General features: G+C 63.6%; 1 protein-coding gene across 1 annotated transcript; it reads left to right on the top strand.

Moving 5' to 3' along the window:
- The first annotated feature begins 2,990 nt into the window (after positions 1–2,990).
- NINJ1 (ninjurin 1) lies at positions 2,991–12,078 on the top strand. The gene is made up of 4 exons (XM_080820584.1): positions 2,991–3,151; positions 9,639–9,864; positions 10,500–10,661; positions 11,529–12,078. Exons 1-3 carry the CDS (start codon positions 3,077–3,079, stop codon positions 10,652–10,654), a joined length of 456 nt encoding a protein of 151 aa, XP_080676710.1. The 5' UTR covers positions 2,991–3,076; the 3' UTR covers positions 10,655–10,661; positions 11,529–12,078.
- The last annotated feature ends 935 nt before the right edge of the window (positions 12,079–13,013 follow it).

The following is a 13,013-nucleotide window of genomic DNA, read 5'->3' on the forward strand; positions in this document are numbered from 1 at the left end:
CGCGGGGTGCAAGACCAGGGTCCCTCCTCACCAGGAGGGATGTTGTTCTGGTGGCCTGGGCTCTGCCCAGCTGAGCCGTCACCACTGGGGCCTGCCCCAGGTAACAGAGGGCTGCAGAAGCTCCACAGTCCTCACATGCTGGACACTGGCCTTGGTGTCAAACGGACTGGGACCCTTCATCTTCACAGCATCCCCGTTTGTCAGACAGAAGCATGTCCCCAGCCACACAGCTCCGTGGAGACACTGTATGCAGGTGCGTCTGAAGGTGTGGGCTGCCTGGGCGCCTCAGGGTCTCTCTGCGGGAGCCTGGCCAGCCCACCCCTTCCCCGGCCCATGCCCTCTGCGGGGACACGCCGCATCATCACTCATCCATGGATCCACAGCTCCGTTTAGCATCCCGAACCCACCTTGGCTGCTCCTGCTTGTCTCTGCAGGAGGATCTGAAACCCTTTAAGTCTGTGCTGGGAACAGTCTGGGAAACTCACGGCGCCCAGGCCAGCAAGGATGACACAACAGAGCCTGGAAGTCCCTCCCTGGGGATTCTCAAGGAAGGCAGGCCTGGAGGGACTCAAGGAAGCGGGCCCCAGCTGGGAAGGGCTGGCTGTGATCCTGATCCCAGGAAGGTGAACTGTGGGGGGCTACAAACCGAGATGTAAAGGCTGAATTGTGACACCAGAATCCTTCCTGACTTCCTCCTTGGGGATGGAGCAAATGGTGAACCTCAGCTCTGAGCCGCGCTGGGGCCCACAGGAGAAACCCAGTGTCGCCCGGCCTTCCGCCTGCAGCCCCCACGTGGCCCAGCAAGACCCCCTCACCTGCTGCGGGGGTGCCCTCCTCTCTCTCCTCCGGCCCCCCAGCCTCCCCTGCACCCTCAGGACCCTCTCTCCTAGCTGCCCGGTCTCTGGCCCCTATAGCAGCCAACTCTGCTCCCTGGGTGGGAGGGGGGACCACTTCTGGGTGAAAGGTGGCTCAGGGGGTTAAGCCTCTGCCTTCGGCTCAGGTCATGATATCAGGGTCCTGGGATCAAGCCCCGAATCGGGCTCTCTGCTCAGTGGGGAGCCTGTTTCCCATCTCTCTCTGCCTGCCTCTCTGCCTACTTGTGATCTCTCTCCCTCTGTCTCTCTGTCAAACAAAAAAAAAAATTTTTTTTTTTAAATCAGCGTTTCCAGCTGTGTGTCAGCAGTCAGGTATGGGTGCCGTGCCGTGCCCAGACCTGCCCTGCCCCCACGGCACTGTGGAGTCCCCGCTCATAGCCCCTGAAGCAGGACAGAGGGAGGGACGGAGGTCCTGACCACGTCTCCAAGCTTCAGTTCCTTCAGCCTCCAAATGGGCGGTGGGCAGCTCCTTCAGAGACCAGCACACTCTGGGACAGCTGCCCGCACGCGGTGCCGCCACCCAGTGGGCGCTGCCGCTACCCACACCAGGGAGGAGAGAAAGGTCTGCAGGAGGGCCCAGACCCAGTTTAGTGGAAGATCCCTTTTCTGCCCCCTGGGTTACTTGCATTTTCCATGCCTTCGGTTTCACTTATAAAACTGCTTTCCTAGCAGGGGTGAGGCACCCAGTGGGGGAGGGGCGGTCTCAGCCTGGAGTGTGGCCAGGACCCTGGACAAGGCAGGCCCTGGGTCCCCAACCCCACAGTGCCCACTTGCTGGCCATGCAGATCTGGGGGAGCAACCCGTCTGCTGTTTGGATGCCCCACAACTGTCCCAGGGGTTCTGAGCTCGTCCTCCTGGGCCTCTCCCCAGCTGCGCCTCAGTTTCCTCCCTCGCCAGGTGATAGGGGAGAGCCCACTTCCCAAGGCTGTCAGACAGTAATGTCCCTGGCCCCAGGAAGGGCCGCCACACAAGCCGGCCTCCAGCTGCAGCCCCCTCGTCTGGAAGAGGGCCTGGCTTACAGTAGGCATCCCATGACCGTCAGGGTGAACGAGCAAACCTCCAGCAGCCTAACTTGCTGCTGCCTGACCTGGGGCACTGCTGCTGATCTCTGATGCCAGTTTATGGGGAGGGGGAAAGATCAGCCCGCAGGGCCTAAGAAGACCACTCCCCTTCAGGGGAGCTGAAATCGAGAAGTCCAGCCACCTGCCCCAGCCCACACAGCTACCATGGCTCAGGGTTATAGAGTCCCCGCAACCTGGCCCTGCTGGGCCGTGAGAGGGACCATGGCATGCCCCAGAGCCGCCCGTGGCCGTGCGCGCTGCACACTAGCGGTGCCCCGGTGGACACATCAGTAGACACTGTGGCAGAAGTGGGAAGGGTAAACCCCAGCGGGGCCTGGCCGGAGGTCAGGACCGGAGGACACAGTGGCGCGATCTTGGCAAACCAGCGCTGGGAGGTAACGCCCGGCCCCTCCCGCCCCTGCGGCCCCAGCCTGGCTCCGGATGTCTGGGAGCGGCCCGCGTCTTGCCGGGAGCCCTGGGAAACAGAGCCTAACTCAGCCGAGGGCTGGGGGAGCCGACGCGCTCTGGACGCCCGCCGCGGCCCGCCGGGGCACCGGGCGCCTCCCCAAGGCGTGGGGTCCTGCCTCCCGCTAGGGGGCACGGAGGCTGCGCCAACAGGGCGGGGGCCCGCATCAAATTGGCCCAACCCGAGGCGACCGCCCTCTGCCTCCCCTCCTCTCCCGGGCGTGCAAGACGCCAGGCTCAGAGGCTGGGGGGCCCAGGGTCAGGGAGCCCCGGGTGCGAGCCGGGCGCCCGGGCTTCGCGGCGCCGGGAGGACACCCATGCCGCGGCAGCGACGTACTCCCCTTCCTGGTGCGTCCAGAAGTTTGCGAAGTGGCCCTGGAAAGGCTGGCTCTCGGCCTCGTTTCATGGATTAAAAGTGTTCGCGACGGCGGTAGAGCCGGACGTGCCGCCGCCCGCGCGAGGCCGGGGCCCGGGGGAACCGCGTCGACCCAGCCGTCCTCACGGGAGAGGGAGGGGTCCTGTGGGTCCCGCCGGCCCGCCCCTGCCGGGGGCGGAGTCCGGGGTCTGTGGGGCGGGCCGGAGGCGGAGTCCGGGGGCGGGCGCTCAGCCGGGTCCCCGCGGCCCAGGCGCGGGCGGCGCTCAGGCCCGGAGCGAGGTGGCTCTGGCGGCCGCACCATGGAGTCGGGCCCCGAGGAGTACGAACTCAACGGCGACCTGCGCCCCGGCTCGCCTGGCTCCCCGGACGCCTCGGTAAGCCCCGCTCCGCCCGCGCCGCTGTGCGATTTTGGCCGGCGCGCGCCCTCTCTGGGCCCCGCGCCGGCTGCTCCCCGGGCACCTGGGGGCTCCGGCCGGCTGCGCGGCGCGTCCGCACTGCGGGGTGCCGGGGTTCCCGTGCCTCGTGCAGTCGGTCCGAGCGGTGGCCCCGGGGCTCCGGCCACCCCGGCAGGGGCGAGGGTCCGGCCGGGAGGCGCCCACGCGGAGCCGCGCGGTGGAGGGGCCTGGGCACCACCTTCCCCCGCCTTCCGCGCCGAGCTCTAACTTCGGCCCCCGCATCTCCTCCCGCTGCTGCGCGCCCGGGCGCGCAGGATCCCGGCCTCCGGGCCCCAGGCCAGCAGCGGGCAGACGGTTACGTCACCCGCCGTGTCCACCGCGACTGCACTATCCGCTGCGTGCCCCGGTGGGGAACTGGGGCGGCTGTGGCCCCCGCACTTGTCCCCACCGCAGGCCCCCGGGCAGTGGTCCCGACTTCCACTTGAGAGGCGGTTGCGCCCCTTCGCCCCGGGGTCCTGTCCGGGGGTGTCGTGCCCTCTTCCCCGGTGCCCAGCATTTCCCCAGAGCCTCTGTTGGTGGTGCAGTCCTGGGCAAGGCCCTCTGGTGACTTGTTGACTTTGAGCATTCTTTCACTTTCTGACCCCCTGGGGATGGGGGCAGGGATGCCAGGTCTCTCAGCCGTGTGAAACAGACTGGGGCAGTGCTGCCCGAGTGTGGGAGGACACATGGGGTGAGTGAGGCACGGGTGGCAGGGACAGGTCCTCCTGTGTGCAGGTGGCCCCACGCAGTAATCCTGTCCATCCTTGCCTGTTCTTGGCAGAAGCTTCTTGGGGCTCAGCCTCCGTGCTGACCCTTCGGTAAAGTTTGACAGCCCTTGGGTGGCACAGGACTTTTGTCCCTGACTTCGTGGTGGGGAAACCCAGGACTGAGGAGGCCCTCGTTCAGCCTTGCCCTGGCACGTAAGAACTTCGGAGCTGAGGGCTGTGTGTGCTTGGGGAGGCTGCCTCACCTCTCTGGGCCCCTTGTGCACGGTCTGAAAAGAGAAAACAAAATGCCCCTGCCTGCCTTTGGGAAAGTCAGGTAACAAATAGGGCAGGTGGGCTGGAAGGGAGGGATCCTGCTCACCTCCCAACCTGTGGCTGTGCCTTCGGCTCCAAGCCTGTTCTGTCCCCCTCGGCTTTGGCCATGCACCTGCAGGCTCCCGTGCATCTTGGGCCCAGGAAGGTCAGGTGGGGTCACTGTGTTGGCCCTGGGACCAGCCTGGGGAGATGTGGCTCCATTGTCACTGAGCTGCTGTCTTAGCCTTGAGACCAACCCAAATGGAAAGTGCTAAATTCCACCTATGAGAGGTTGGTAGTGGAATCAGGAAGGCTTCCAGGACTTGGGGACATTGGCGCTGGGTGCTGCAGGGCTGGGGTGGGGGTGGCATGCCGATCCAGTGTAGTGGCAGGGGGGTGTCTCCATTCACATTCCTCCAGGAAGGGCAGGCAGCCTTAAGGCCACTGCTCCGGCTGCCTGGAGCCTGGACGCCCTGACACCACCCCCAGCCTCTGCCTTGCCCTGCCCACCTTCAGGACCTGTCTTGTTGTATTTTTGAGTCAGTAACTCTGTGTCTCAGTTTCTCATCTGTGACCTAGGATGATAGCATGGTGAGGACCCCATGGGCTAAGCTGTGTGCTGGGCACACAGTCGTCACATTACTGCGTGCCATACAGGGCCCACTCCTGGAGAGGACTTTGGGGCAGCACCTTCCCCTGTGGCGGGACTCTGTGGATGGGGGTGAGGGTCAGGGTGGGAAGAAAGTCTTGCTGGGGTGAGGGGCAAACTCCTGGGGTCTTCAGACTTACCACCCAGAGTGGGAGCACTGGATGGCAAGGTGGATGGTTAGGTTGGTCCTGTATCCCCGGGGCACCCCTGGAGGTGGGGGGACTGACTGGGAGGCCCAGGTCGAGGACCCCTGTCAGTCTCGGGACTCCCACTGCGGGCCAGTGGGGCAGGTCGCTCACCTTCCAGGGTGGCCTGGCTCTAGGAAGAGCCCCACAGCAGATAAACCCCACAGGTGCCCCCCCACACCTGTGCCTGTGCCCCCAGGACTTCTCGGAGACCAGGCTGTCCAGCTTCCCTGAAGGAGGGGCTTGTGGCTGGAGGCAGGAGGAATAGTAAACATCAATTTTACTGTGAGGATGGCCCTTGGCTGTGTCATGCCTGCTGTGTTTTGGCACGGAGACACCTGCCTTGGCCCTGCTGTGGACACTGGGGTCACAGCAGGGAGGGAGCCGGACAAGCTGGAATGTGGCTCCTGGGCCACATCTGGGCTGTGCAGAGCTCAGCTTTCCCAGGGGAAGTTCACTCTTTTCCTCACTTCTGCTTTCCCAGCAAATCTCGAAAGATCTGGTAGGGTCTTGGCCAAGTTCTAAAAGGCCACCCTGATGTGGCCACAGGGTCACTGCTGACCAGTGCTGAGCCCACAGGAAGTAGGTCTGCCCAGCCTGTGGCCCAGCTGCTGCGGGAAACCCCCCCAACAAGACTTCCTGCCGGGACACTGACGTGGATCCGGAGACCACTTAGGGCAGGCACGTGCCTGGTGGCCTTCATGCCAGCTCTGAGCGGCAGGCTCATGCCCACTCTGCTGGGTCAGGTGATGGACACCCAGGCCCTGCCAGACCCTCCTCGTTCTCAGGTTCCTCCCCAGAGGCCTACTGGTATGTGCTGCGCCCCCGTGGAGGGGCCATGGTGGGCCAGGATCTGGGGTCCTGGGTCCTGCTCAGCTCACACGGCCATTTCCTCTGCTTATCCTTTCTCCTGTTTCAGAGTTTTTGTTACAGATCTGTGTGGCTGTTTCGGGAGGCCATGTGCCCTCGCTGGCTGTGTTCCAGCAGACGGAGGGGCCTCCGCACCCGCAGTCAGTTCCATCTGCCCATTTCGCAGATGAGGGAACTGAGGCAGAGCACGCAGGTGTGGGATTCAGGGGTGCTAGAGAGAGGTGCATGTGGAAGTACCACCCCCGCTCCTAGCCGGGCAGCGATGGACATTGTGGATCTGGTGGGGGCCTTTGTCTCTCGTCCTGAAAACGCAAAGGTGCCTCTGGGCAGGAGTTCCTGTCCCACACTCTTATGTGGGGTTTGGGGTCAGTAATAGGCAGGATTAGAGAGCATCCATAACTGAAACCCCCGCGTCCTGCACGGGCTCAGCTCTCATGTCCCAGGGGAGCAGGAGGCTGGGGTGGGTACCCCAGCTCCTTCCATCCAGGCTGGGACTGGACTACAGCATCCGTTTAGCTGGGGCAAGAACCCAGTGCTTGCCCGGGGGCACATCTGGGTTCACATATGTCCCAGCCCCTCCCCGTGCAAGCCGAGGACCCACAGTACGGTGGCCCTGGGCTAGGTCTTGTGAAGAGCCACCCCAAGCCTTCTGTCCACACAAGGGGGTCCTCCTTGCTCTCCTCTGGCTCTTTACCCACAAGGAGCCTTCCTGGTTTTTAGGGGAACACATCCAGAGCCCACCCAGCTCCTGGGACCACCACTGAGGTTTGGGGAAGGCCCTGGGAACACATTAACCAGGGTGTTTGTTCCCTGCACTACTCAGGTCACCGGCAGAGGCCTCTGGGGGCGGTTCCCAGCGCAGCTCTGGGAAGTCCGTCAGTTCAGGCCAAAGGCTCCAGCCACCTTCTGACCCCACCCTGGTGGGCTTCCCAGGACCGGGGCTTCCCTGGGACTCAGCCATCACCCAGGCCCCAGAGTCCCCCTGTAGCTCCAAGCCCCTCCTCGGCAGCTGCGGGGCTCTGCTCTGCCCCGGGCAGCTCCCCTGAACCACGGCTCCCCGACTCTGTGGAAAGGGAGGTTAGTGCTCCCTCTCCGTTAGTGGGGAACTCTGTGGGCACCAAAGCTTCCTAGTGTGGCCTGGGGCTGACGGACGGGGAGACAAGCCAGCCGCGGGGGAGCGCGTTGTCAAGGCCGCACGGCCAGGACTGGGCTCCCGCCGATGCCCCCATCACTGCACGCGTTCAACAGGAAGCAGATGGTCCTGTGGCAGGAAGTGCCCTGCAGCAGGAGGGGCGTGTGTCCCTGGCCCTGGCCTGTCCCCCAGGGCTGCGAGGCAGAGGCCAGGCCCACTAGAACCTCGCGGGCTGCGTGCTCCTGGCCCTGTTGCCCACACGGGAGACTGAGGCTCAGAGGGTGCTGTCTGTCCTGAGGTCACACGGTTGGAGCCCGGGGGTGCCTCCGAGTACACAGCCCCCACAGGCCAGCCCTGACCCCACCCCCTCTGCAGGGGGCTTCTGAGCCCGGGGGCTTCTGAGCCCCGGGCCTGCATTCCACGTGCAGCCCTCACTTGCTCTTGGCTTTGGATGGGTGCTTCCTGCTAGCCTCAGTTTACCCACAGTGAGTGTGTGTGAGGATGGGGCTGGGGGTGGCCACCATGGAGGAGGACACCCAGCTGCGCGCGGGGCGGAGGACAGCAGGAACACAGGGCACCGAGTGTCCTTCTGTATTCAAACGTGCGTGTCTATGAAGGACTCAAAGGGTCTGGAGGGGCTCAAGAGGGAAGGGACTTCCTCCTCCTCCGCGGAGGCCAGCACAGTGAGCCTAGACGTGCGTGCGTGTGTGCGTGTACTGGGTACGTACACGTGTGCCTGTGTGTGCCTGTATGTGCTTGCTCATGCGTGTGTATACGTGCAGACATGGTTATGTTTGCTCATACACTGTATTTATGTGCCCATGCTTGTGTGGGTGTGCGTGCGTGCATCTGGTTGTTTTCTCTGGGCCTGGGGACCAAAATGAGTACTGTGGTGGCCTTGAGGGAAGGCTTGGTGCTTCTGGCTTTGTGCACCTTAGGATCACATGCCCAGTGCAGGCCAGCACCCTGGACACCCGCCCCTCAGAGGGGCGCACACGAACGAGGCATGGCCAGCCCCGCAGCTGTGCAGGAGCAGAGCCGGGGACAGCCTCGGGCGGTAGGAGCACTGGCCCCAGGTGCCTGCGCGGGGACCCTGTGGAGGAGCAGCCGTGCCCTGATGTCTCTTTTTTTTTTTTTTTTTTTTTTTTTGAGAGAGAGAGATGACAAGTAGGCAGAGAGGCAGGCAGAGAGAGAGGGGGAAGCAGGCTCCCTGCCGAGCAGAGAGCCCGATGCGGGGCTCGATCCCAGGACCCTGAGATCACGACCCGGGCCGAAGGCAGAGGCTTAACCCACTGAGCCACCCAGGTGCCCCAACCCTGATGTCTCTTGATGGGAAGAGGTGAAGTTGAGACCCCAGTGGGACTTGGCTGTGGGTGGAATATTCCAGAAGCAATGCTGGAGTTTGGGTCCCAGGAGCCGGGTTTCCCTGTCGGGTCTGGAATTTTAAACCCAGTGGATTTGCTGCTTAGCCACCGGTGCTGAGGAAAGGCGGGGCTGGTCCCACAGCCTCTGTTCTGTACGCCCATTCTCCTTTCCTCCTGGGCACGTTATTCTCAATTACATTTAAGTTTAACAGGACAGGCAGGTGGAGCGAAGCCTGTCCCGCCCCTGCTTCTGGAGTTCAGGATTTTCTGGGGTGAGATTTCCAGATACAGAAAGTGGAGAGGGGCCTCTCACCTGCCGTGTCGGCCCCTCTCAGGGCAGCCTGCCTCCCGGGCCTGCATCTTTTATGACTGTAGAAACACGAGCTCCAAGTGCCCCGGGAGGCCGCAGTGCTGGGCCTGGTGGCTCCGCGGATCCTGTGCATGAGGGGCTGGGGCTGAGGGGTGCCGGGGAGGCCTAGTGAGGGAGAAGGGCCTTCTCCTGCCTCCCCCCAGCTGGCACCCCAGGAGAGAGGGGCTTCCTGGAGGCGGTGACCTCTGGGCGGGGTGTGGAGGGCATGAGGCATGGCCAGCAGCCGGGCTCATTGGCCTGGCCCTGTTCCCAGGCAGAGGTGCTGGGAAGCCCCGGCAGGAAGTGCCCCGCCCCACACCAAGTCCCGGAGGCTCTGTGGGGACAGACCTCAGCACAAATACTGAATAAAAGGCAGAAGGAGGCGTCTGGAGCAGAGGCCTGGGAGCCGCGAGGGTGTCACGTGTGTGCACGCTGAGGCTCCAGGTTGTTTACCTTCATCGTGCCCAGCTTTTCCTGGGGTGATGGCACCTCAATCAAGTGGTTTAGAATTGTTTGTAAAAATAAAAATTAAAGCAGTAGCAAAGTTCGACTGTAGCCCTGCATTGGTAGACGGCTGGGTGAGTGCACAGGGCCCCGCACCATCCGCTCATCCCTTCCCGCCCTGGCCTGTGGCCACTAGAGGGCCCGCAGGGGCACCAGGCACGCAGGGAAGGCGCCAGAGTGCCCCACCCAAGGCGGGACGGTGGCCTTCTTGTCTCAAAGTGGCTTGTGTGCTGAGCCTCTCCTCCAGGACCTGACTCCCAGGGGCGTCCCGCAGCCCTGTGTGGGCCTCAGATCTGCAGGCCCTACTGAGCCCCATAGCCCTGCCCGTCCCAGGCTGACTGCCCCCTCCCCGCAGCCATCCCGCTGGGCCCGGAACCGGCCCATCAACGTGAACCATTACGCCAACAAGAAGAGCGCCGCGGAGAGCATGCTGGACATCGCGCTGCTGATGGCCAACGCTTCCCAGCTGAAGGCTGTCATCGAGCAGGGTCCCAGCTTCGCCTTCTTCGTCCCCCTGGTGGTCCTCATCTCCATCTCCCTCGTGCTGCAGATTGGCGTGGGCGTGCTGCTCATCTTCCTTGGTGTGAGCCTGGGCTGGGGCCCCCATGGGGGGAGGGCCCTGGGGCAACCCTGCCCACGATCCGGTGGTGCTGCTTGCATACCCCCCAGCGACAGGGTGCTCACCACCTGACAGGCCCCACTCAGCCATGCGGTCAGGATATGGCTCCCCACTGTGGCCCTCAGAGGGTCCCCCATGTCTCTGTCCTTCCACCCACCCAAGCTGAGGATATTGGAAAACGTAGCCCTTCAGTGGTCTTCAGGGAATGGATGGTGGTCCTGCCCCCGAGGTGAGGGTCAGGGCTCACCTCCACTGCTGGCTCTGTGACCTGGGGCAGGTATACAGGCCTCAGTTCCCGCATCCATAAGGTGGGCATAAGGACGGGTCCTTGGGGAGATGTGAAGATCACCAGACACCGCACATGGGCTCTCAGAACGGGGCTTCCCTGTGTGAGCTCAGCACAGTGTGCCTTACAGTCCAGACCTGCCCCCAGGGCTCGTTCCTCTGCTCCGACGGCACACCAGGCCACTCTGAGCTCTGTGCTGGCAGAAGCACGGCTGCAGGGCTGAGGCCACAGGCCCAGCTCTCACCCCGCATGAGGCCGCAGCCCCATGGTTGCAGGGCCGCGGTGCAGTGTCTGCTCCCTTGTGCCCGCAGTCAGGTACGACCTCAACAATCCGGCCAAGCACGCCAAGCTGGACTTCCTCAACAACCTGGCCACTGGCCTGGTTTTCATCATTGTCGTGGTCAATATCTTCATCACAGCCTTTGGTGTCCAGAAGCCTGTGATGGACGTGGCTCCCCGGCAGTAGGGTTCAGGTGAGCAGGGCAGGCTCCCCACTGTCCAGCACGAGCGGACCTCTGTGCCTGGCATCTGTCCTGTCTGGGCCTCACAGGGTGGGCACTCTTGGCCATGTAGCCCCCATGCTCATCCTGTCCTTGCTTAGAGAGGTGAGCACCCACCCAAGGTTGCTCTCCTCGGGAGCAGAAGCTGCAGGGAGGCTGGGGAACCCCTGGCCGTCTCCAGGGCGAACGCAGAAGATCAGGCACAGCACGTGGCATGTGTCCTGCACCTGGGGCTCTGGCCCGGGGCTGTGCACCACAGGTGCATATGGCCTCGAGCCCGCCCCCAAGTGAGGGTGGGCTCTGCTAACAGACAGCCCGCCAGCACCCCACCCCCCTGCACCCCAGCCGAGTGGGCGGGACACTGCCTGAACACCCAACTGCTCCGGCATGGCCGGCAGGTGATGAGGCAGGATCCTGAGCAGGGCCAGCACGTGGCCTGGCTGGGAGTGTCTGTTCTGCCTACACCATGGCTGTTGGCCCCACCTGGGGTTCGACTTGCTACCTGGCTGCTGGCCCTGGTTTATTGTCAGGGCTGTCCCCCGTAGAACCTTCCAGATGCCAGCCTACTCCCATGCTCGGGGCCTGGTGACCCAGCTGTTTATTAATTGCCGACTGTGTGCCCCAGACGCAGTCCTGACCCTCCCTGACCATTAGCCCGCCAGCCTCTGCTCTCCACGGCCCCCCTTTAAATCCTGACACTGACCCAAGCAGGGAAACTGAGGCTTGCCCAGGTCAGAATCCAGTCCTTCTGCCTCTGGAGTCGTAGTGGCCTCGAGGCTGGAGTCTGGTTACCACAGTAGGGTTGGAGGCCCTCACACCCCTCCTCTCCCTTCTTGGCAGATGCCCCCGGATCGCACCCGACCACAGCTACCCAGATCCTGGAGCTGCCTCCCCCTTGAGGCCCACCTTCCTATGGGGGGCACTCCTGGCAACCGCAAGAGCCCAGGCAGGCCCCACTAGACTGTCCTGGGACTAGCCACCCATGGCTAGGCCACCCCAGGCCAGTGCAGGTCCTGCTCTGTCCTTGGCTGCCCGTTCCCCTGGAGCGTGGCCCAGGGGACAAGTGGGGCAGGGTGGTGGTCACCACGGACACACAGCAGCCCAAGGATGTGGGCAAGGGGTCCCAGTCAGCCTTGGACTCAGGACGTTTCCAGAGTGACAAGGAGACCCCTCCGTCTGCCAGCGCAACGAGGACTTGGAGTGTCCCACGCTGGGGACCCTTGGTGTCTGTGCTTCCTGACCTGGGACGTGGGACTGCTGGCCCCCACTGGCCACAGCCCCTGCATACACCTTCCACCAGCAGTGACGGGGCAGCGCCCCTGTCCCCCTTAGGGGCCCGAGCCCCTATATTTCTAAACCAACAACCAATAAAGCTGACGCATCTCTTCCCCTCTTGGGCCTGGGCCCCGCATTACGTCCCCAGACCCCCCCCAGCCTGTGAGGGCCACCCGCTGGGCCAACGTGGGGCTGCAGTCCCAACCACGGGCGCCTGCGCAGGGACCAAGGGCTTACCTGGCACCGGTGCCTGGCCTGTCAGTATGGGTTTGAGGCAGAAACCAGGTTCTTGACGCTCCAGGCTGGCATCTTTTGTTAATGGAGACGCACACGAGAGCCACAGAGACGGTTCATCCCATAGCCCCAGGGTGACACCGCGCATCCTTGTTTGCTCAGTGAGGCGCAGCTGTGGCCCCCAGCCCTGGAGCTGCTTGGGACATGGGTTCTCCAGGGCGGCCGTGGCTCCTGGGGACAACACGCAGTGATGAATGCCAGAAAGGTCAGTGTGGGCCTCCCAGAAGTGAAGTCATCGACATGACCGCACACGATGACCAGGTCAGAAAACCAGCCTGACCCAGCGCTCTTGTCTACACTGCAGACCTGTGTGCGCGTTGCCAGCCCGCAGACTCACATAGTAGGGTCAACCCTGCACACCCGACTCCCGGCTCCTGCTCCAGGGCTCAGGTGGGCATGTTCAGGACGACGGGCAGGGGTGCTCTGTCATGGGGATGATGAGGCCACTGGTCCCTCATCAACTTTGGTGGCTTTTGCAGAAGCCAAGGCCTGGAACCGCCACTGGAGAGGTCAAGGGAAGGACAGTGTGCAGGACAAGCTTGGGGAGCAGCATCACCCCCATGTGTACTCGGGGCACACAGCACACAGCCCCTGACCTCATGGAAATTTCTGGCACTCAGGTTTCCTGCCCACGGTTTCCCCCCAATGCCCACAGCCCTGACCCACATGGGGTGCCCAGTGCTGTTGGTCAGTCGGGCCAAGGGGGCCGAGGACAGGGGCTGGTGTGGGGCGGACGCCAGCAAGGGCCTGTCCCAA

This window comes from Martes martes (assembly GCF_963455335.1).
Source record: "Martes martes genome assembly, chromosome: 12".
In the NCBI taxonomy this organism is placed as follows: domain Eukaryota; kingdom Metazoa; phylum Chordata; class Mammalia; order Carnivora; family Mustelidae; genus Martes; species Martes martes.

Excerpts from the sequence above, each read along its gene's own strand:
- NINJ1 (XM_080820584.1), top strand. The coding sequence starts at position 3,077 with ATGGAGTCGGGCCCCGAGGAGTACGAACTCAACGGCGACCTGCGCCCC. Across the intron at positions 3,152-9,638 it reads CTGGCTCCCCGGACGCCTCG|CCATCCCGCTGGGCCCGGAA; the intron begins GTAAGCCCCGCT and ends CCCTCCCCGCAG. Across the intron at positions 9,865-10,499 it reads CGTGCTGCTCATCTTCCTTG|TCAGGTACGACCTCAACAAT; the intron begins GTGTGAGCCTGG and ends TTGTGCCCGCAG.